Source organism: Colletotrichum gloeosporioides (genome assembly GCF_011800055.1).
Source record: "Colletotrichum gloeosporioides strain Lc1 chromosome Unknown consensus_17, whole genome shotgun sequence".
Taxonomy (NCBI): domain Eukaryota; kingdom Fungi; phylum Ascomycota; class Sordariomycetes; order Glomerellales; family Glomerellaceae; genus Colletotrichum; species Colletotrichum gloeosporioides.
Window position 1 is genome coordinate 862513 of NW_025544662.1, and position 20675 is coordinate 883187.

A 20675-nucleotide genomic window follows, 5' to 3' on the forward strand; every position below is an offset into this window, starting at 1 on the left:
TAGGTCAACGTAGGTCGAATTGCGTTCAGTAAGATCGTGCTCGACGGTAGTGAGCTGTGACAGGTCGGTGACGGGTTGAAGATGGGCGAGATGGCGGTTCGACGTTGGTGGTTGAGCTCTGACGGAGCTCTTGGGATATCGACGCGTTTGCAGGACCTTGCCTAGAGCAGGCGAGGCAACGTACCGGGAAGCTCCAGTGGGAAGGCTGAGTGGATGCCTTGGATTGGTCCAAGCAACTGTCTCTCTAGCCTGAGGCAACAAGCAGGCGACGCAACGCTTACATAAGTGCGAGGCCTGGTACGTGCACACTGAAAAGCTGCAGAGCAGGGATACAGCGGGGCACCCCTGGCACTGCGGGAACGACAACGCATCCTGCTGCCAAAAAAATGGCAGGGCAGCCTCCAAAGGAAAAAAAAAAATATCGAGGGACCATTCCCGACTTTCACCCTCCAGTCTCGAGCACCACACGTCGCGCCCAATCGGACTGCCGCACACGAGGCCATCGCATTCCAATCTAATAGGCCAAGTACACGTGGAGAGCATTGAAGCGGCCCAATTCTGCATTTTCTGTACCTTCCGCAGACCCAGCAGGCGCAACCGCAGACACCAAATTCCGATCCAGCGATCGTCTCTCCCCTCCCTCCCTCGCCTTTCCGGGACGCAGAAAAAAAAAAAAAAACGAAGAGGGTGTGCCCGCTGCTGCCCGTCATGTCCGCAAAAGTACCGGCCTGGAAACGATTGGGCCTCAAGCTCAAGTCCGGCCCAGAGATTGGCGGCCCTGCTGCCGAGGGATCGAAGCCCAACGGTCATCAGCAACACCACGACGCCCGGAACGCCAACGGCGCGGCGGACGCCGCCAGCGCCGCCGCCAAAAGGAAACGTCCCGAGCACTCGTCCGTTCCCCCTGCGTTCAGCTCCCCCCTCAAAAGGACCCGCACCGACGACCATCATCATGCTGCTGCCACTCCCCCGACCTTGAGGAAGCAGAAGTCCGTCACCTTCACCGAAGACACCAAGAACCCCACCGCCGCCGCCGAGTCGACAAAGAAGAAGAACAAGAGCAAGAAGCCGGCCAAGCCCGCGACGCAGCAGCCGCAGGCCGACATCAAGCCCTCCCTCGAGTACCTCCGCGCCTGGAAGCACGCCCGCGCGACCTGGAAGTTCAACAAGAACTACCAGTCCATCCTCATGAAGCGCGTCTTCCACACCGAGGCCATCCCCTCGGCCGACATCGACACCTTCTACGAGTACATCCAGGACCTCAAGGGCTACACGCGGACGCGGCTGCGCGAGACGGCGGACGAGGTCAAGAAGGAGGACGCTGCCCAGGGCAAGGCTGCCTTCCCCGAGGGCACGCCGGACGCGGACTCGAAGCAGTCCGAGTACGAGAAGGTCCTGGCCGGGCTGAAGCAGCTCGGCGCCGAGGATAGCGGTAGTCATGGCAAGAGGAAACGCTTCGACGAGAGCGACTTCGTGGCGCAGTCGAGCGACGTCGCCATCACGCAGCGTGTGATCAAGCGCATGCGCGCCGAGACGATATTGGAGGAGCTCGCGGAGAGCGAGGACAGCGACGCCATGACCATTGACACGGAGGAGGCGCCGGCAAAGCCTGCTACTGTTGCTGCTGCTGTTCAGGAGGAGACGGTCGACAAGAGGGTGAAGCTCAATGACGGGACGAAGCAAAGTGCCTCTCGCCGTCGTAAGCAGCGCACGGCCAACATTGACAGCAGCTCCGACGAGTCTTCCGATGACGACTCTGACGACGACTCGAGCAGCGACAGCGACTCGTCGGATGACGACTCCGACAACGAGTCTGAGGTGCAGCGCCAGGCTGCGCAGCGGGATGCCGAGGAGACCTCCAGCAGCTCGTCGTCCTCGTCCGAGGAGGAAGACGACGACGACAGCAGCGACGATGACAGCTCGGAAGAGGAGGTTACTACGAAGAAGAAGAAGTCTGCCAGCAAGAGGTGATAAAGCGGGCAGACTAAGCCAGATACATGTACAACCTTTGACGTCTTCACACTCGTATGGTTGGGAAACCAGACTAGATGGATCTTTTTGTATTTTTTTTCTTGGGGCAGACTGATACCCATGACTCAGGCATATAACTTGGTGAACCCAGCCTCAGGCGGCTGCAGCCAGTTCTTCTCATCATACTTCGTGCCCTCGCCCTCGATGACGTGAAAAGTGTAAATGATCCGCCCCTTCTGGCTCAGGTTCTTCTCGCTCTTGTGCAGCAGATTGCCGTGGATAAGCACCAGGTCGCCAGCCTTCACCTCGCCGGGCACATACGCCCCCTTCCCCTCCTCGCTCTGCGCAGCGTACTCATCCCCGGGCGGGAACCGCGGTCCCTGGTTCTCCACCATCTCCGTGCCCTTGTCCCCGGCCTTCCTTACCAACCGATTCGCCACGGGCGCCCAGCGGTGGCTGCCCGGCAAGAAGCTCAAGCACCCGTTCTCCAGCGTCGCGTCCTCGAGCGCGTACCAGAACCCCACGGCCGACGGCGGGTCCGTGTACAGGAACGTCGAGTCCTGGTGCGGCGGCACGGCGCCCCCGATCTCGGGCTGCTTGCAGATAACCATGCTCTGCAGGCAGCGGGGGTCCTTGAAGCCGAGGCTGCGTGCGACGGCGGCCGGCTTGCCCCGGACGGCAGCGGTCGAGGCCGGGTCCGAGACGGCGGCGAAAGGCGGGGAGAGCACGTGCAGGTAGTGGCCGATCTTGTTGATGGCGCGGGCCTTGGGCTTGGCGAGGTTGCCTGCGTCGTCGAAGGCGTCCTCCTCGAAGAAGAAGCGCACCTTGTCGCCCGAGGTGAGGAAGTAGTCGTCGCCGACGTGGTCTGCCTTCTCGCCGGTGGAGAAGCGCGTCATGGGGTGGTCGGCGAGGGAGAAGTTCTCAAGGAGCGAGTGGGTCTCGGCGAGCAGGCCCCGGACGGTTTCCGGGGAGAGGGCGCCGGGGATGATGAGGTAGCCGTCGCGGTTGAAGGAAGCGAGCTGGGAGGCTGTGAGGCCCTCTTCTTGCGCGGGGACCGTCATGGTGGGATGAGTCAACCGGGTTGTTGGTCCGCTGGTTTGTGAGGGAAAGGGAGATGGTCTAAGACCTTGGGTTGAGCTCCAGGAAGATGTGAAGCTTGAAGGTGTGCGGATGAGATTAAAGAGGCTTGTTGGGAGCTGAAGGGCTCATATAAGTTAGGCCATGGCGCGCCGTTGGATGTTTGACAATTTGGAAGGTATGAATGCGGGGACCGGCCGGCCCCGCACTTGCCCCCAAGCGCTTATCTCTATCGCCTCACTCTTGTCCAGCAGAATACCCGAGCTTGAGCTGCATCGTGGATTCATGCTTCCAAACAAAGATTGAACTTATATATCTCATATGTAAATTATTCGGCAGCGCATAAACCAGATGCGAGCCACTCATCGCTCTCATCATAGCCGCTGACCAAAACAAGGAAAGAACAACTCCCCAATTGGCGAAAAATAGTATGCAAACTCCGTTTCCCTTTATGCCTGCAAGAAATGAAGATTGAGCCTCTAGCGTGTTTCGGGCATTCAGCATCCTGGTCCTTTGGATCACGGCAGCGGGTCGTTGAGGAACTCGTAGCCCTCCTCCGGTGGGAGAACAAATGCGGAAATGCCCAGTCCCAAAGCGCAAAGAACAGAGACGGATGCGCTGACGGTGCAGAGAATCCACGATGTGTCGAGACCCCAGCCAGGGACGCGGAACTGCTCGTCATTGTCGAAGAGGTACGCCTGGTATGCTTGTCAGCCTCGTTGCCCCGGGCCATATCATCGCCGAGCTGCCTTAGACTTACCACAATGCCCATCAAAGTGAATTCAATGGCCGCGACAAAAATCAGAAGCCCGCCGAGGATCTTCCAGCCCGTCTCGCGCTTGTACTTGCCTCCGCTCATGATGACGAGGAAGGTGACCAAAGACGCGAGGTGCATGATTGTCGAGAAGGAGGCAAGGAAGCCTACAGAACGCCACATGGAGCAGAAATATCTCTCGCCATCTTTACTACACAGCTCGTCGGTCGGGAAGACTTTGCACGCCGGGCCAGGCCCGACGTTGGAGCAGATCTTGTGCAATCCAATGTGTTTTGAGAACTCGTTGCCGTCGGTGGCGGTGACGGAGTAAGAAACCCAGTGCGGCAATATGATGGACGTAACGATCATCGCCGTCGCTGGCAGAGCAGAATGTTAGCCATCGTAAATCGAAGATGCATGCTGTTGTTGCCGATTGATGTGCTTGAAGCAATCCCCAGGCGCCACCATCGCGCCCAGCTTCGAGCTTCAGAAACGGGCGATGACGACGATGCAAAGGTGGATACCCCGACCGTCGCCCTCCCGTTTTGCCTGCCCTGGGGGCCCGGCGAAGAAAAGATACGGTGGTAGGTACTTACCGGCAACAAAAGCCACGAGGGCGGAGCTGTAAACAGAGACTCGTGTCATTTTCGCAGTCGGCAAGGTGTCGTATTCCGGGACAAAGTTCGCCTTTCTTCCCTCCTCTCTGCCTGGCAAGATTGGTATGAGGCAGGAAGAAAGAGATGCCAAGTTGCTCCCATGGGAAAGAAGGAGGCAACTCGATGGGAAACATGCAAGTCTTGGGGGGGTTGCCTATCAATAGCTGGTGGTGGGCAGACTGGCTGCAGTTATGACGCTACCTGCTTCCCCAAACCGGTAAGCCGCCCAGTGAGTGGTCGAGGCCTGTGGCCGTACGCGTGTGGTGCAGGTGGGTTTGGTAACATGAGAAGGGACGGGGGCTGGATGATGCACCGGGGGCGGGAGGCAGAGGTACAATGCTTTCGTCGCAGAATTGGTGATGCTCACACCAAAACGTGAAGCGTCCAAATGTACCTTGCTCGTCTCTGGCCTCCTGTTGCAGTGTGGCAGGTACAGAGGCAGGCAGGCAACTGCCAAGCAGGGCCGGTAGCTACGGCCTTTGCAGCACCAGCCAACCACTCTCGTTCAGCGTAGGTACTCGTCCGTCGTCTCCTCTCGCTGATCGCCCACTGTCCACTGACCACCACCACCACCACCACCATCTTCTCTCCGTCCGGCGGTCACTTCTCACGCACCGTTGCTGCAACCGCCTGCGTCCTGACCAAGATTACCTCGCCCTAGCGTTGACTCGAAATTGTTAGGACGGCCCTTCATCTTCACCTTAGCCTTCACCGCTCGACCGGCACGGACCAAATTCCGAGATGGGCATCTTGCATTCATCCCACCTCAATTCGCGCATCGCTTGCCGCCGGCAGATGGAGAGTGCGTCTTCGAGATGCGACGAATTGTTACACTGCGGAAACGAAATTTCTCGAGAAAAGGACACGAATTAGAGGGGCTGGAGCAGAATCGTCAAGAAAAAGAATGTCGGCGACGTGGCCGTAATTTCGCTGTCCTAGCCGTGCTAACCGCTTTTCAAACCACCAAGGCAGCTCTGTCAGACGCTTAAAGCAGATCGTGGGGGGTAAACACCAAGACCGTTATCAGCATCGCCTCTCTAAGCCAACCATCCAATAGGCGCCTAGCTGGTGCCCTCGCATCCCACGAACGCATTGCCGTTGGCTCCCGTGTGCGTGATCTGGCCTGCCAAAACACACTTCTCGTTGATGATTACCCGGTCTGCTCCTGGCTTGCCTATCATCACGAGAAACCTGTCAGCTCAAGCCTCACTTTCTCTACTCAAATCATGGAGATGGCGCTGCATCGCGGGGGGGAGGGGAGCAGCCAGCCCTGCCGCTAATGCGACTTGGCGAGCTGCGACTAATAGCTTGCACAAGCACCCACGCCCGGATCGCCGATCTCACCACCTAGGCAAACCGACAAATGCCATTTGCACTGAATCGCTTACCGCCCTTGTAGACACCACTTGTCTTCATCGGAAACTCGACAAAGGGGCCCTCAACTCCGTTGAAGTCAAAACCCTCCTGGTTCCGGTACGTGTGCGGATAGCTCGAGCTGCCCGCCGTCGTGTCATCCTCCACGTGCTGGCAAGCCGCATCCGCCGCCGATCTCACCTCGGTCAGCGTGTACTCGGTCTGCCCGCACGAAATTTCGGTGTCGTTGGCCCGCGGCAGCATCCGGAGGTATCCAGGTCGCTGTTTCGGGAATGCATAGCCTGTAAGGCTCAGAGCCGCGACGATGGCTGCGCCAAGATGCATGTCGCTGAGTACGAAGAACGAGGGATTTTGAGGCAAAAGAATGACAAGGGCAAGGACGAGGACAATTAAAGCAGTCAAAAACAAGGAGGACGGCGACTTCTAACGCAGAGAACGACGTTTGGATTGCTGCTTCTCGCATCCATTCTATCATCTGGAGGTTGCCTTTTTGCCTTCTTTTGAACGATTTCTCGCCATACTGAGAACTATCTGGTCGCCGGCGTGGTTTGGTTCTCCTGAGTGCGACAGTGACAAACTTGCACAGCGAAGCTGTCATACCACAACATGGTTGGCTCTCGCTAGCACAGCTCCAGCGATCCTTATTCTCGCTCTCGTGTCAACTGCCGTGCATGGCAACGCAGTGTTCGGATCCAGGAGTCGTGTTGCTCATGCCTCTTTTGATTGGCTTGCAAGCTGCTCCTGCACAATCTCACTCCGGCTAATGGGAGATCGAGTTGCAAGTCCCGGAGAACGGCAAACGATGATCCCACAAGAGAGGGTTGAACGAATGCAACGCGACTCAGGAAACAAAACACCAAAAGTTTATGAATCACGACAGCTGTACAATTCGAATTGCAAAGCCAATCCAGCGACATTCGAAGCGGATCTCAAGCGGAGGTCGGGCCTTTTGCGGTCTCGTTGACACCTGCGGCCAGGGTCTTTAGGGTCTTCGGCGATCGTACTCTGTACACCCATGAAATTTCAACCGAAATCTCCGCTGAAATCCGATCCGATCTTCACAACAACCTTAGCCGGCCACGAAAAACAAAATAAACGCCAGTTTTATCTGCCTGAGCTGTGTTGACGGCGGTCAAGAAAATTCTCCTGGAATAGCACCTGGCCAGGGCAGTCCAGGATGGTCGATTTTGACGTCTGCCAAACGCACGCATCATCGCCTTGTTTGGCCGCATCGATGTCTAACGCATGCTCAAAAAAACATCGATGGATCATAGACTCGCGGAACCCCACCGGATGGACAGGGTTCGGGCTGCTTGTGATTCCGACCTTCTGCCTATCTGCTGCTTGGGAGGAACACACGCCGCACGCTGTCTATCGCGCCCGTATCTTTGTTCGGTCTGGCTCATCGTTCTCGAAGCCAATGAGCCCCCTTGAATGACTCGATTTCCCGGAACCGGTGGGAGCGCCATCTACGTCCACAAAGCATGAGGCTTGTACTTTTCCAAGCTTTCTCATGGAACTCGAGACTATCCGCCTCGGATCTGATTACCAACCGTCCCTCCTTCGGGGATCCAGTCAGGGCGCCAGGCTCGATCACGCCAGAGGCAGGGCATACAGAGCCATCCCTTCCACGCGCGACATGCCGCACCAAGAGATGGGGTTATCGGCCAGTCGTGGCATCCGGATCGGGGACAGCTACCCACTATGCGTGAAGCTAAGCCAAGGGTAGCCCCGAGTGGAGGGGCAGCAATTAAGGTGAGTTTGGAAAGCTCGCTCGCTTTTCGCGCAGGGTCCTCGGTATCTCTACATATCTTACGTATTCGACCTGCTTTTTCTGCTCTTGAACTCAACTCGCGCGCGCGCGCTTCGGACAAATTCTCATTAAACCCCGGCCGCCGCAATCTTTCTCAACGTCATGGAATTTGGTTACATCTTTGCTCATCTTTCCAGCTGCTCCCCGCGACTCAATCTCAGGTGAATTGGGCCTTTATTTTGTGTGATCCCGCGCAGCTGTCCTCGCCTGCATATTCCCCCACCACAGAGCAAACTTTCAAAGGGACGAGGCGCATTACGAATTTCAGTTTACGGCGACACTTTGACTCTGCCTGATTGGTAACGGTAACGAAGCCTGCGAATTATTTGGACGACAACGTGCGATCGGATCGTCAACTGCTTCACCTCAAGCTGTGTTTACTGTTCACAACCGAACATCATAATCATGGGAGATTCTCGTTATACAGAGCACCGGCCGGTGCAAACCAGCGCAGTATACGTGCTGGGCGCTCCTCACTGCGAATCGATGCCGCCCCCGTCGCCGCCTTCACCACCGGTGTCACCTCCAGAGGACGAATTTCTCGAAGAATTAGAAGAGCTCAGCTTGGGATCGCCCGACGAGATGCTCGAGACAGACGAGAATTCAGTCACAGTACAAGACCGTCTTCACGCCGCAACACACGTACTTAAGACAGAAGCGGCAGCCTTGCGCTCAGTTGCCGCGCTGTATGAGACAGATCCAGTTGCCCGGGACGGCTTCAATCGCACGGTCGCAGCAATCACACGGCACAAGGGCGAGAAGGGTAAGCTCGTGATCACGGGCGTGGGCAAGTCCGGACATATTGCCAACAAGCTGGTCGCGACCTTCAACAGCCTCTCCATTGCGTCCGTCTTTTTGAACCCAATCGACGCCCTGCACGGAGACCTCGGCATAGTGCAAAAACACGATATCCTCATGTTCATCACCTTCTCCGGCAAGACGTCAGAGCTTTTCAACCTGCTGCCTCACCTGGACAAGCCGTCTTCTTTAATCATACTCACGGGACACACTCGGCCGGACACGTGTGAGCTCATCAAGCTCAGGCCGGACACCATTCTCCTGCCGGCACCCATTCACGAAAGCGAAACGGCGTCGTTTGGTGTATCCGCACCTACGACATCTACGACCGTTGCTTTGGCTGTGGGTGATGCGCTCGCCATTGCTGCGGGTCAGGAGCTGCATCCCAGCATGTCACAAGTGTTTTCGAAGAACCACCCGGGAGGTGCTATTGGCGCTGCGTTTAGGAAACCGCAGACCATCTTGGACCTTGCCGTTCCCTGGACGGACATCCCAGACTTGGTGGGCTTGTGTACAGACAGCGTCGGCGCGGACCTCTTCCGGGCAGCGTACGACTCGACCTCGGGCTGGGTCCGCATAGGCAACGACGTCGCGTCCCCGGGCCGGATCAGGAAACTGGCGACGGAAGACTTTGCGCGGTGTCTAAATGAGATCCCGGGGCTGATGGTGCCCAGAGCGGAGATGCTATCCATCTCGTCGGAGACGACAATACGGCGGGCGGTGAACTTTGTGAGGAACATGCAAGGAGCGGCCGACGATGGCGAGTACGTCTGTCGCGCGGATTCTATACTGGCTGTGCTTGACCAGGGAGATATGGTTGGCGTTTTGGAGGTCGGGAAGCTTCTGGAATGGAAGGACTGAAAGACATACTGGGAGACACTTCTTGCTGGGCGACTGGCTGTTACGGGGTTTTTTTCTTGAAGACACGGTACTCGAAAAGAGGATATTATGAAAGCTTGTAGCGAAGAGCTCATGCCAGGGGAGGCACACATTGGAATTTTTACATCGCACGGCCTTTGAGCCGCAGACGATAAACGTCGATAGAGCATTTGGGGAAGGAATGCGAAAGGACCGGAACTGAGTCCGACGAAATGCAAAGCCGCGCGTGTTGGAGCTGGCTGTCACCAACTCTCCACTACAGAGACCAAAGGACCTGAACTTGGAAGGAAAAGCATGTGAATCGCGATGTTGGGCTGGGTTAGTTGCTGCTGTTGGTGCCCAAAGCTCCCTTCAATTCCCGTAATGACGAGCTCTTTAGCTCGGGTCTTGTACAGGCAAGATCCCTCCCGCAACGGTGCTGCCCCTCAGCCATTCACCCAGCTTTACTCATGAACAACGCATAAACGCCGCCCGTCGGGCCGCCATCGTTCGGGTTTTCTCCAAAAGATACCTATGGTTGGGGGCAGATACTTGTAGTCGGGGAGGGGGGCTTCACTCAAGGTGATTAGCTCGTAAGGCTGAAAGATATCGGGGAATGGAATCCGACGGCGGTGTGGGAAAGTTTGGTCCCCAAATTCCACACTCGCCGATGGGGGCCCCGTCTCGGGCATCGTGTAGGAACCTGAAGGGGGGCCCGTCTCCATCTTCCACAGTGCGGTGCTTTGCTACCAGCTTCTGGATATTGATTACCGATTCTTCGAGCAAGTAGGAAGCGGGGTGTGCTAGAATTGGAGTTTGGTCTGAGGATTGCGTGGCACGCGATGTTCGGGCTGGATACCCGGCGCATCGGGAGCCAGTGGATGTCATATCTCGAGTACTCGGGCCGGGCGAGGCGACGTGGACATGCTGCATGCAAGGTGGACCTGAACCTGCCCCCCCACCCGGCGTCGGCGCCGGCTTACGGGGGTCGCACCGGGTGTTGAGATACGGCCCCGAGGCTCGGCGAACACTGTACTTGGTTCTGTGGTCTGCGCAATGGAACGAGGTGGTTCATAGAATGTGGTATTTGATTTCATCGTACTTGCCCAGATTCTGCAGAATATGAACCATGGCGCTCGTGAGTCGTGGTGATGTCCGAAGCATCGTGGCATTTACTAGGTGGTTAGAGGCTGTCTGCGTTTTCTGTCTTTTGCTTCCATGGCTATGTCTTGCTTTTCTGTTACTGTCACTATCTATCGTCATCGCTATTGCCGTCTCTATCGTAACCTCCTGGCCTTGGCCACAACCTCTACCTCACCATGAGTCGTACCTGCAGACTTCTGTTTAGTTCACACATTCGAGTCAGAACATCTCGTTCAACAAATCTGGAACATGTTAATATTGGTGGGCGCTCTCCCCCTTTTTTCAATAGATCGTTGCAGCCCGCGGCGCCAACTGTAAATCTTCTTCTTCCACAGCAACTGTGCCGTTGTCTGGTACGGTTGCCGTGGAGAGATGCGCCTAGTAGCGGCGGCGGCGGGTGGGGGTGGTTGCTCGAGAAGAGAAAGGGAAGGAGACAAGATGAACTAATTAGAGACGCGCGCCATGGTCTCGGACTGCGGACACTGTGCTGAGGCTTTTTTTCTCGCTGGAAAGTTCAATAATGGACTATGCTGAAAAAGGGTCTCGATCCCAAGCGCTAGGAAGGGCTTGACCGTTGAGACGTGGCGCTAGAATCAGTGTGGCGGGTTATGGTTGCTTCTTTTCGATGAGTGTGAGACTTGGATGGAGGTTGTCACTTGGGGTGTTTCGTTGTACATCCAGCAACTGACGACGACGACGACGACGACGACAACGATGATGATGATGACAGGAACGGCACGGATGAGAAGATTAGTAAGAAGTGATCTTTTCCGGGCCTCGATGCGGCCTTGGTCGCAGAGTATCAGATGAACACGGACTCGAGAGAGACGAAAAACGTTCGTCTTCGTCATGAACTTGCATCGGAATGCAAGTTGTGTGTCTTGGGAGGTCTTGAAGGAATGCGGGAAGACGTACGTCCAACACGTAATCCCCCCTTCGCCGCGGACGCGGGTAAGACCGAACGGCAAGGCGTGCATTGTCTGAGAACGGCCCCTGGTGCATACGAGTGTGTGCCTTGTTAGGCACTTTTTGATGTCGTCTTCTGTTGGATGGACTTGGGAATCCACAATGACGATCTATCGCGATTTAAACGAAAGGAAGCTTAAAAGATTGGGATTGTGTTTCTTTGCTTCTATTTTTGTTGGTTTGCTGGCGGGGCATGTCGACGTCAGCTCTTTCTTTTCTGCACGGCTTGGCGGTGGGGCAGGTCGGGCCTGTTGATGGGAATGGCCGGTTTGCGTGAGAGCGTGCCAGTAACGTCAATGAGCAAACGTCTGTTAAATGAATAGACGGAATACTATTACGCAATTCTCCCAAGTCCTCGCTCGGACGAACCATCTGATTCGAATACACTTTGTCGGTCCCGAAGCATTCAGAAACTTCGTGAATACCAGAACAGTACACTGTCGTCTGAGCCCGGCCGGCGTGTTGTGTCATTGAAGGCGGGGTTCTAAAGGTCTGGAAACCGGCGATCGAGTCGCGTCAAGTTGATTGGGGGCAGCGTTTCCGGAATCATGACATGAAGAACCGTCGAGAAAAGGGCTTTGATTGGTCCATGATGTTGTCTTCGCTTCCCGAGTCTGTTTCGACGATTCTCATTGGGGCGGCGCCAAAGCTGGGGCGCGTCACCCATTGAGGCTCAGTCTTCGGGATGATGTGCATATCCCCCGTTGGCTCCATCGGTGTTTTCACCAATGCCTTGCAGCTGCGGATTGGACGGCGCCTGTTCGTTTTGTGAACGGAAACGCGCCAATACGCCTTTCCAGCGAGCAGATTGGACCGGCCAAGAAATGAATTGAGGGACTTTGGGCTCGTCCACGTCCGCGAAGGTTTCATAGCTTGTTTATTTGAAGGTTTTTGCCCGGCTCGAGTCTTGTCAGCTCGACAGGGAACATAGCACAAGCGGATAGTCGGAGCCAAGGCACTCTTTCCTTCGAGAAGTGCTCGTTCGGGCCCGATGCGTTGTTCCCCAACCTCCAATCGTCTGGTTGAGCGGGAAAGTCAAAAAGTGACAGCTCCGACCGCCTTCTTGACGGCTTTGATCGCTCGGTTAGGTTGTCAATGTCCGCTTCGGCGAGGTTGAACAAGTCGCTGAATGTACGGTCAAGACTGCTTTGGCAGTGTCCGTGGAACTGCAACGCAGCATAGGCATTTACCGAGAGCCAAGCGAGTCACGTCGACGAACCGCAATCAGACACGTCCAGACTCTGCCCATCCCGCAGTGACAGGTAGAGTGAGCCGAAGTGGCTCAGTTGTGAGATACCTTGTAGGGCTCCCCGGACGGTGGAGGTTTGGCGAGGAGCGGGAAGAGGAGCCTTTAGGGTGCAGACATGGTTTCTTGTGGCCTCACTTTCTCAAGCGAGCAAGATTGACCGCGATACGGATGCGCAGTCGGGTTTCTGGGAGATGAAAGAGTTGAAAAAAAGGTTTGCCGGGCTGGAAGGGACCGGCTTCGAGAACCCCTGCAAGGCGCAACTCAGGGCGATGAACCCCTGCTGTGGACTGCGGCGGCGGGACATCAACCTCTCTTTTTGCTGCTGGGGCCTTGCTTGCCCTGCCCTGTCATGTCCTGTCCTGCCCTGTCCTGTCCTGCTCGCCCTGGGTCAGGGTTCTTCAAGGGACAGCGGGAGGGCGCGATGTTGGCTTGGATGCTGGATCTGGGTTGGTTGGGTGGGCAAGCGAGCGAGCGGGTGGTGAGATTGTGATGAGAGAGACGGACCAACCTCTCCCATTGCCTCAGTTTGACGCTCAATAACTGATGCGGATGGCATGAATGGGCGGTCGTCTCATCGGACTCTGCGAGTGCCCTGTTTCTGGCATTTGCTTGGATGCCTGGGAGGGTGGTTTTTGGGGGAGTGACAAAAGTGACAGGCCACGGCAGGTGTCTCGCGTTTCCCAGCCCGACCAGCCACAGCATATTCCCCAATCCAGGTGCTCGGTGGAGCCAGAGTGGAGTCGTGCCGCCCCTCATTCGCCCAGCCACCACACGCGCGGCCTGGGGATGGCCCCTGCACGCAGCACAATGTACAGTGCGGCGTCTGTCTTTTTGGCGCTTGGCCTTGGCGCTTGTCCTGTTTTAGCGGCATTCTATCTGGTTCGTACCTGCTGAGTTTCTTGCCTCAGCGCCGGGAGGGGAAGAGAGAAAAAAAAAAACTACGAGGCAGGTAAGGCGCGCCATCGCTGATCGAGGTTAGCCGGACCTGTCGTCCGTTGCAACAGAGCTAGGAGATACCTGCAGCCAGTGGCAGGACGCCCGCGAGGCCCAGGTACCGAGCTCTTGCCTGCACCGGTTTTTCCAGGTACGGATACGCAGTACGGATCCTGGGTAAGGTACCTGACCTGAGCCAGACAGGTTCCACACTCCACTCCAACTGGACTCCAATTGCTAGGTACCTGAGTGTGTTGCTGCATGCACGTCTGCTGCTTCTGCTTCTGCTGCTCCTCCAGCTGCTGCATGCCCGTCGCCGCCGCCTGCCCTGCGCCAGCCAAAAACAATCATCATTCATCATTCATCATCTGCCTCCTCCCACCCGCTGCTGCTACGCTCCCGACCTTGCCTTGCCTTGCCTTGCCTCACGCTGCGCTGCGTTGCTTGGCTCGTTCTTGCTTAGCTTTGCTCTTCCTGATCTGATCTGACCCGGTGTCTGTCTGTCTTTCTTCCTCTCTCACACACACACGCACGCACAAACTCACTCTCTCTTCTCCCTCACCCTCACTTCCTCTCTTCACCTCCCCCTCTCACCCCGTCATCGTCGCCGTTTGCCATTCATTCCTCGGCTCAGACGCAAACTCGGGTGCTGGCTCCCTGCCTTCTTTCTCTCCATCGCCAACATCGTCCTTGTTTCACCCGTTGGGTGTGTCTCTGCCCTATCGTCATATTTCTCTCGCCTGGAGCCATTGTTTTGATATCCGTCTTTCAAGAAAAAGAAGACGAACCGAGCCGTCAATGTAAACGAGCTCTCTCTCTATATCTCAGAGTTGCCAGCATTTTCCTATCTCTAGCAGCATCCGCATCACTGTGTGGCTTGCCAGCAGCTTCACTTTTTGTTGTTTTCGTCGCCTTGTCAACCCGAAACGGCATCCGAATTGACCCTGCCCCATCGAACAACACCTTACAACACCACAGATACAGCAAACACAAAACATGTTAACGTCCAAAGCGAAAGCATCGCACCCACTCAATGGGATGCACACGGCCGGCATCTTTGCCGACCCCAGCGTCGATGGCCCATTGATCGGCACCCTGGTCGCTATCGTCGACCGCGCAAAGAACTTGCCCAACCGCAAGACCATGGGGAAGCAGGACCCCTACTGTGCAGCACGCCTCGGCAAGGAAGCGAAGAAGACGACGACAGATATCCGCGGAGGACAAACACCCAAATGGTACCGACACTTTCCCCGAGCCCATCCATGGCCCGCCGACAATAACTAACATGCTACTCTGCAGGGACCAAGAGCTCCGATTCGCCGTCCACGACTCCCCAGACTACTACCAGCTCAAGGTGTCAGTATTCCACGACGATAAGAAGACGGACCTCATTGGAGAGACTTGGGTCGACCTCAGGGACATCATTGTTCCCGGCGGCGGACAGAACGACCTGTGGCGCAACTTGACCTTCAAGGGCAAGTATGCCGGAGAGATTCGCATGGAGATCACATACTACGATATCCGGCCAAAGCCCGAGAAGCCCGTAGCGAAGCCGAAGCCTGTCGAGGCCGAGCCGATTGAGACATACGCATCCCACGGAACGATCCCTCGAAAGCAGATCAAGAGACGCCCGCTGCCCTCCGATCCTTTCACGGGCGAGGCCCCCGCCGCTCCGTCACCGGAACAAGCACCGACCCCGCCTCGCGCTGGTGGCCCTCGAGGACCCAAGGAGATGAGCGCACCGTCGTCGCCTGCGCCAGAACCGAGAGAGCAGCCGAGTCTGTCAGGCTCCCGACCGATGCCCACGAAGAAGCCCGCACCCGCACAAGTGCCGACGCAGTCGCCATTGCAGGCTATCGAGTACCACGCTACTCCTGCTTCTCGCAGCCAGACAGAGCTACCTCCGCCGACGTCACCCGCTGCCCTACCTCACCCCGCCGAGGTGACACCTCAGCACACTCCCACGAGGCACGAGCGCTACGATAGCCCCACTTCGCAGCACGACGAGAGAGACTACAGCCCGAGATATGCTTCCCAAGAGATCGTCGATCGAGCCCACTACCGTCAAGGCTCGGAGCCACCGCCCCGCGATTCCTACCTTCTCGAGGACTCCAGAAACTCACCCGCAACCGAGGATGATAGGCCGCCGCCGCCTCCTGCTCACCGCAGCAGAGGAAACTCCCAGGATATGGTCTTGAGGGGCTCATTCGACACCCCGCCGAAATCAGCAAATGCGGCCATGAGACAGGATGTCCTCCGAAACGAGGCGCACCGCATGTCGTTTTCTACGGCAGCATACCCTGGACGACCGCAGTACCGTGGATTTGACTCTGCTCCAGAGGTCAGACACGCTCTGCCAGCTCCGGAGGATCACTTCCAGGAGCAGTCTCACCCCCGACACCACTCCTATGATGGACATGCCGAGTATAGGTCTATGCAGCCAACGGTTGAGGATGTTCCAGAATCGCCTACACCTGCGAACAAGACCACCGCCCGAAGAACCTCGCGGGCCCCTCCGTATGACGAACTGGGCTTTGGACAGGATCAGAAGCCAGCGCCGCCTCCACCTCAAGCATTGGCCGTCGGCCCTAGACAACCTGCTCGCGCACCTCAATACCAAGAACAAGGACAAGATCAGGGATACGATCAAGTGCCAAGTCCGGCGCCGTTGAACATTGGCGGCAGAGGCAGTGCGGGATCTCGCCAGCGTGGCCAATCGCCCAATCCTGCCTACGACCGGAGCAACGAGATGGTTTCATCAGGTCCTTACAGCACATCACCGCAGCCAGACTATCAACCTCAGGGCAACGAGCTTGTTTTTGCGGGCCGTGGCTCAGCCTCTCCAGGTCGTTTCAGCACCTCTCCCCAGCCGGAGTACCAGCAGGACTATCAGCAGGACTACCGACAGCAGCCGGAGTACCAACCTAGAGGTGATGAGTTGGTGCTTGCTGGAAGAGGCAATGCTTCACCTGCTCACTACAGCACTTCACCACAGCCATACGTTCGAGGCGACGAGATGGTCCGACATCAGCCAGTGTCTCCCATGTCTATGCGTGACCCGAGAGGTGATGAAATGGTTCGTCACCAAGTGTCGCCCATCGCTACGAGGGATATCAGAGGTGATGAGATGGTGCGCCAACATCAGTCTCCCATCGCCACCAGAGACTTCGCACCCAGCCCTCAAGACTATCACTCTCGCAGCCAGAACTCGTATGTCTCGCAGCGATCCGAGCTCTCGGGAACTGAGATCAAGGCAACGACCATGCCCTCCGTCCCTGCCTCTTTGGTGCCAGGAGTCGATCCCGGCCTCTCACAAGATGTCACCGACCGCATCTACCAGGACCGACGTCAGACAAGGCGTTACACAACCGAGAGTATCACGACGCCGACACGTGGTAGGCAGCATCCCGGATACAACGACCAGACCTACATGCCGCCGCGACACGATAACCGACAGTCTGTTGCTTACAGTGGTGATATGCATAGAGGACGCGGGCCTTCGCCTGCGCCCCCGCATCAAAGCATGAGAGGACGAGGTCCCTCACCGCAGCCGTACGCTCATGACATGAGAGGAAGAGGTGCCTCCCCTCAACCTTATGCTCAGGACATGAGAGGCAGAGGCGCATCACCCCAACCCTACGCTCAGGATATGCGCGGCCGCGGCGCCTCTCCGAACCCCTACGCCCACGACACGAGGGGACGAGGTGTTTCGCCTAACCCCCACCACGATCTGAGAGGACGCGGTGTTTCGCCCAATCCTCACCACGATATGAGACGCGGCATTTCTGTCAGTCCTCATCCTCAACATCGCGCACGTGGCCTTTCACCGATACCGCCGCCGCAGTCCAGACGAGGAATGTCCCCCAACCCGTCCCACACGATCAAGCGCAAGTCGGTCAGTCCGGCGCCGCCCCCGGATCATCGTAGATTATCTGGCGTACCCTTCGGTCCCGACTCATATGATGCGCTCAACCCGACATTGTCCGCCACTGGCAGCGACATCTCCAGGCCCGACCCCGATGAGAAGATCATCACCCACGATGGCCGTGAGATTGATCCGTCCGATCACCTGCCCATGGACACTTGGGCGCCGGAGCCTGAGCCGAAGGGTCCGAAGACCCCAGCTACAGCATCCGTCCGATCAAGAGTCTCAATGGCTCCCCAGCCTGCGCCTACAAGCGGTCGTCGTCAGCTTCGCATCGCGGCTCGGCCGCAATCTCAGGTATCGCCCGTCTCCTACGACTCGGATCGGTACAACACACCGCCCGCTCCAAACAGTGGCGCCCGAAACCGGTTGCAGAAGAAGACGCAACGCATGTCTGCTCTTCCTTCCACCTCGCCAGCGGGATCCAGTCCCCTGGCCCCCATCTCTTCGCACAACTACCAGGACCACGGCAGCGACTTTACGCCGCCTCGCATGTCACGCGCGAGCACGTGGGACTACCCCAGTGAGAATCACGCTCCTCAATACGGAAGCTCCCCCGGCGGCATGCGTGGTGGTCCCCCGATCCCGGCGAAGATCCCTCTGCCCATCATGAGCGGAGCCAACAACGCTAGCGAGAGCGAGTGGGCTCTCATGCAGGAGATGAGCCGCATTGACATTGGTGCTGGGCGCTCCAGACGTCATCGTTACTAGTTCAGCATATCACAGCCTTCAGCATTGGTAGCGACGTATTCATGAGTTCACGTGTCGATTTTCTCACGACGGACTTGTTTTTGTAATTGTACTATATAATGGTTGCGGGGTTTTGTGTTTCTGGATCGGGATTTCTTTCGGGGGAATGAATTGGGAAAACATGGCTTGGGTTACGGGAGATGATGGGTGGCGGAATTTGTATGGTAATGCTGCAGACAGCCAGAATTCCATCTTTTGACATTCATCTTTTGGCTTGATTGATTCACGATTCGAATTCGGCATGTGTTGACTATAAACAGTCTGATTCTGAACGGCTGACTCGTTCCTCATCCCCTCCTTTTACGTCGTGAAAGCTATATGGTAGTTCAAAATGCCAAGCCCCACAGATGAACCACGTTCCCCCTGGCCTCAGAGACGGTCGCCCCGTGCCGGCTCTATATTTGCATTGATCGAGTCAATTCCGTCATTTACGAACGAAGGTTCTTTTTGCACAAGAAAATTTCATACGGAAAGAAAAGGTTTTACAATCATGTATTATATGCTATTGCTCACACCCCGCAAACGTTTTAGCTATAAGATGAACATGAGTTCGGACGTAACCTTATTCCCCCTCCCCCCTTATATAGAAATGATCATTAATTGAGAGTCGGTTATCCCGTCGTCAGCCTCTGCGCAGGACTAGACGATCCAGTCTTTTCACTTTCCGTGAATCGTCAATAAAAGATGGCGAGCCCGTGTTCACATAATCATCCCCGAGTCCCCCCGCTCCGTGACCACTCTGATTACTGATCCTGCTGTGACAAAGTGCCGCTCTTTTCACGATGTCCAGCGCAACGTTCTTTTCTAGGCTGCGGAGCCTGTCCTTGCCGCTCCTGCTCCTCCTCCTCCAGGCCGTCTGCCTCACCGCGTCGCCCACGCCCCCGCAAACGCTCTCCAGGCGTGCGGGCGCGTTCCCCGACTTCCTCGCCGACTACGATGGCCGCGTCAAGAAGGGCGAGTACCTCCGGACCCTGATGCCGGTGGACAACGCGGGGGCCGCGGCGGCGAACGACGGCGCGTCGGTGGTGAGCCCGTACCAGGACCCCGCCGGGGCCGCGCAGTGGGGATGGAGTTTGGATACGTGGTGGTACCCCTACGACGGCGGGCTGAAGCCGAGCAATGTGAAGTTTCTCAGCGAGGCGATGAGTGACACTGCGTTTCCCGTGGATGAGAAGAACGGGGCGGTGTATTATTATGATCATGACAAGAAGTTTAAGCAGGCGAACGGGGAGACGGGGGAGGTGCGTGAAACAGCCCGAGGGCCCTTTTCCACTTTGTTCCCTGGAGTTGAGGGCCTTTTTTTCACCGAAATGTATACTGACTTCTCGCAGCCGTCGATGGGCTCCTACAGCAACGTCGTCAACCCCGCCGCCGGCGCGCTCATCTTCGACGTCAACATGTCCCCCAAGTACGCCGTCAAGGAGTACGGCCTCGGCGCCGTGCCCGACATGGACACGCTCTCCGACTTTGCCTTCTTCCAGTGGCTGCTCGGCTGCCAGGCGAAAAAGGTCGACCCCAAGAGCCTCAAGGTCGTCTTCCGCGCGCACATCACCTACGGGCCGACGTACAACCTCGTGCTGCAGGCGCTCAAGGAGTCGGGGCAGAAGCGCGTGCCGGGGTGGAACGACCGCGTGACGTTCAAGATGGGCACGCGCGAGGGGGACGCGATCTTGGGCAGCACGCACGGCGCGGGGACGGCGTGGATGCTGATTCAGCATAAGGATACGCTGGGCGTGAAGGAGATCACGGAGGCGGTGGTGTGGGGGATGATCCAGCCGAAGAGTCTGGCGGATAAGCCTGGGCCGGCGGAGGGGTTTGAGTTTGATGCGGATCGGGGGTCGAGTGTGTTGAATATTAGGTTTACGATAAAGGATGCGTAGAGTCCTGCTATGCTAAGGCTATGAATAGAGCCCTGGCTTCACCAGAAAGAAGAAAAGACACGTTTGACTGTACCCTGCACTGGTCTTGATTTCAAACATTATATTTGTCTGCTCGAGACAGGCCTTAACTCTTGAAAGGCTCTCCTCCTCTTGATAAACGCTTGAGATAAAGGTCTTTCTTTGTGTCTATCCCGTCGTGTGCTGGTGGGCTGCAGGCGCGTAGGGTTCGAACTTCGGATAGGATAGACTTTTTTCTCGCCAACCGCGAATTTTGTAGTTGAAAAGGCTGGAACGGAACTGAAGAAGCTTCAAAAAATTCTGATATTGTAGTTCGTTAGCACCTGATTAGATGGCTTGATCCATACTTGCTTTGCGGTTTCCCGTTTCTGTGGGTGGGACGGAAATGCGGACGTGATTTCACGTGTTCTATGGGGGATGACGAGTGACGATGAACGGCTCTGAATGACTTGGATTTTCGATAGTGCGAGAGGCCCTACACAAGGACAAGATACGGGTGACACGGTGAGA

General features: G+C 56.7%; 7 protein-coding genes across 7 annotated transcripts; 4 read left to right on the forward strand and 3 right to left on the reverse strand.

The window, feature by feature from the left end:
- Window positions 1–708: 708 nt before the first annotated feature.
- Window positions 709–1971, forward strand: GCG54_00011165 (uncharacterized protein; the record flags this gene model as incomplete). The annotated part of the gene is made up of 1 exon (XM_045411074.1): window positions 709–1971. The coding sequence occupies one exon, from the start codon at window positions 709–711 to the stop codon at window positions 1969–1971; it is 1263 nt and encodes a 420-aa protein (XP_045268132.1).
- Window positions 1972–2096: 125 nt separating this feature from the next.
- On the reverse strand, window positions 2097–3032 carry GCG54_00011166 (Phytanoyl-CoA dioxygenase domain-containing protein 1; the record flags this gene model as incomplete). The annotated part of the gene is made up of 1 exon (XM_045411075.1): window positions 2097–3032. One exon carries the CDS (start codon window positions 3030–3032, stop codon window positions 2097–2099), a length of 936 nt encoding a protein of 311 aa, XP_045268133.1.
- A 534-nt stretch (window positions 3033–3566) lies between these two features.
- On the reverse strand, window positions 3567–4447 carry GCG54_00011167 (uncharacterized protein; the record flags this gene model as incomplete). The annotated part of the gene is made up of 3 exons (XM_045411076.1): window positions 3567–3746; window positions 3809–4179; window positions 4399–4447. The coding sequence occupies 3 exons, from the start codon at window positions 4445–4447 to the stop codon at window positions 3567–3569; spliced, it is 600 nt and encodes a 199-aa protein (XP_045268134.1).
- A 1072-nt stretch (window positions 4448–5519) lies between these two features.
- Window positions 5520–6156, reverse strand: GCG54_00011168 (Guanyl-specific ribonuclease F1; the record flags this gene model as incomplete). Its single annotated transcript, XM_045411077.1, has 2 exons — window positions 5520–5617; window positions 5847–6156. 2 exons carry the CDS (start codon window positions 6154–6156, stop codon window positions 5520–5522), a joined length of 408 nt encoding a protein of 135 aa, XP_045268135.1.
- Window positions 6157–8050: 1894 nt separating this feature from the next.
- GCG54_00011169 (putative arabinose 5-phosphate isomerase) lies at window positions 8051–9304 on the forward strand (the record flags this gene model as incomplete). The annotated part of the gene is made up of 1 exon (XM_045411078.1): window positions 8051–9304. One exon carries the CDS (start codon window positions 8051–8053, stop codon window positions 9302–9304), a length of 1254 nt encoding a protein of 417 aa, XP_045268136.1.
- Window positions 9305–14588: 5284 nt separating this feature from the next.
- On the forward strand, window positions 14589–18228 carry GCG54_00011170 (uncharacterized protein; the record flags this gene model as incomplete). The annotated part of the gene is made up of 2 exons (XM_045411079.1): window positions 14589–14827; window positions 14892–18228. 2 exons carry the CDS (start codon window positions 14589–14591, stop codon window positions 18226–18228), a joined length of 3576 nt encoding a protein of 1191 aa, XP_045268137.1.
- An 821-nt stretch (window positions 18229–19049) lies between these two features.
- Window positions 19050–20147, forward strand: GCG54_00011171 (uncharacterized protein; the record flags this gene model as incomplete). The annotated part of the gene is made up of 2 exons (XM_045411080.1): window positions 19050–19508; window positions 19599–20147. The coding sequence occupies 2 exons, from the start codon at window positions 19050–19052 to the stop codon at window positions 20145–20147; spliced, it is 1008 nt and encodes a 335-aa protein (XP_045268138.1).
- Between the last annotated feature and the right edge of the window lie 528 nt (window positions 20148–20675).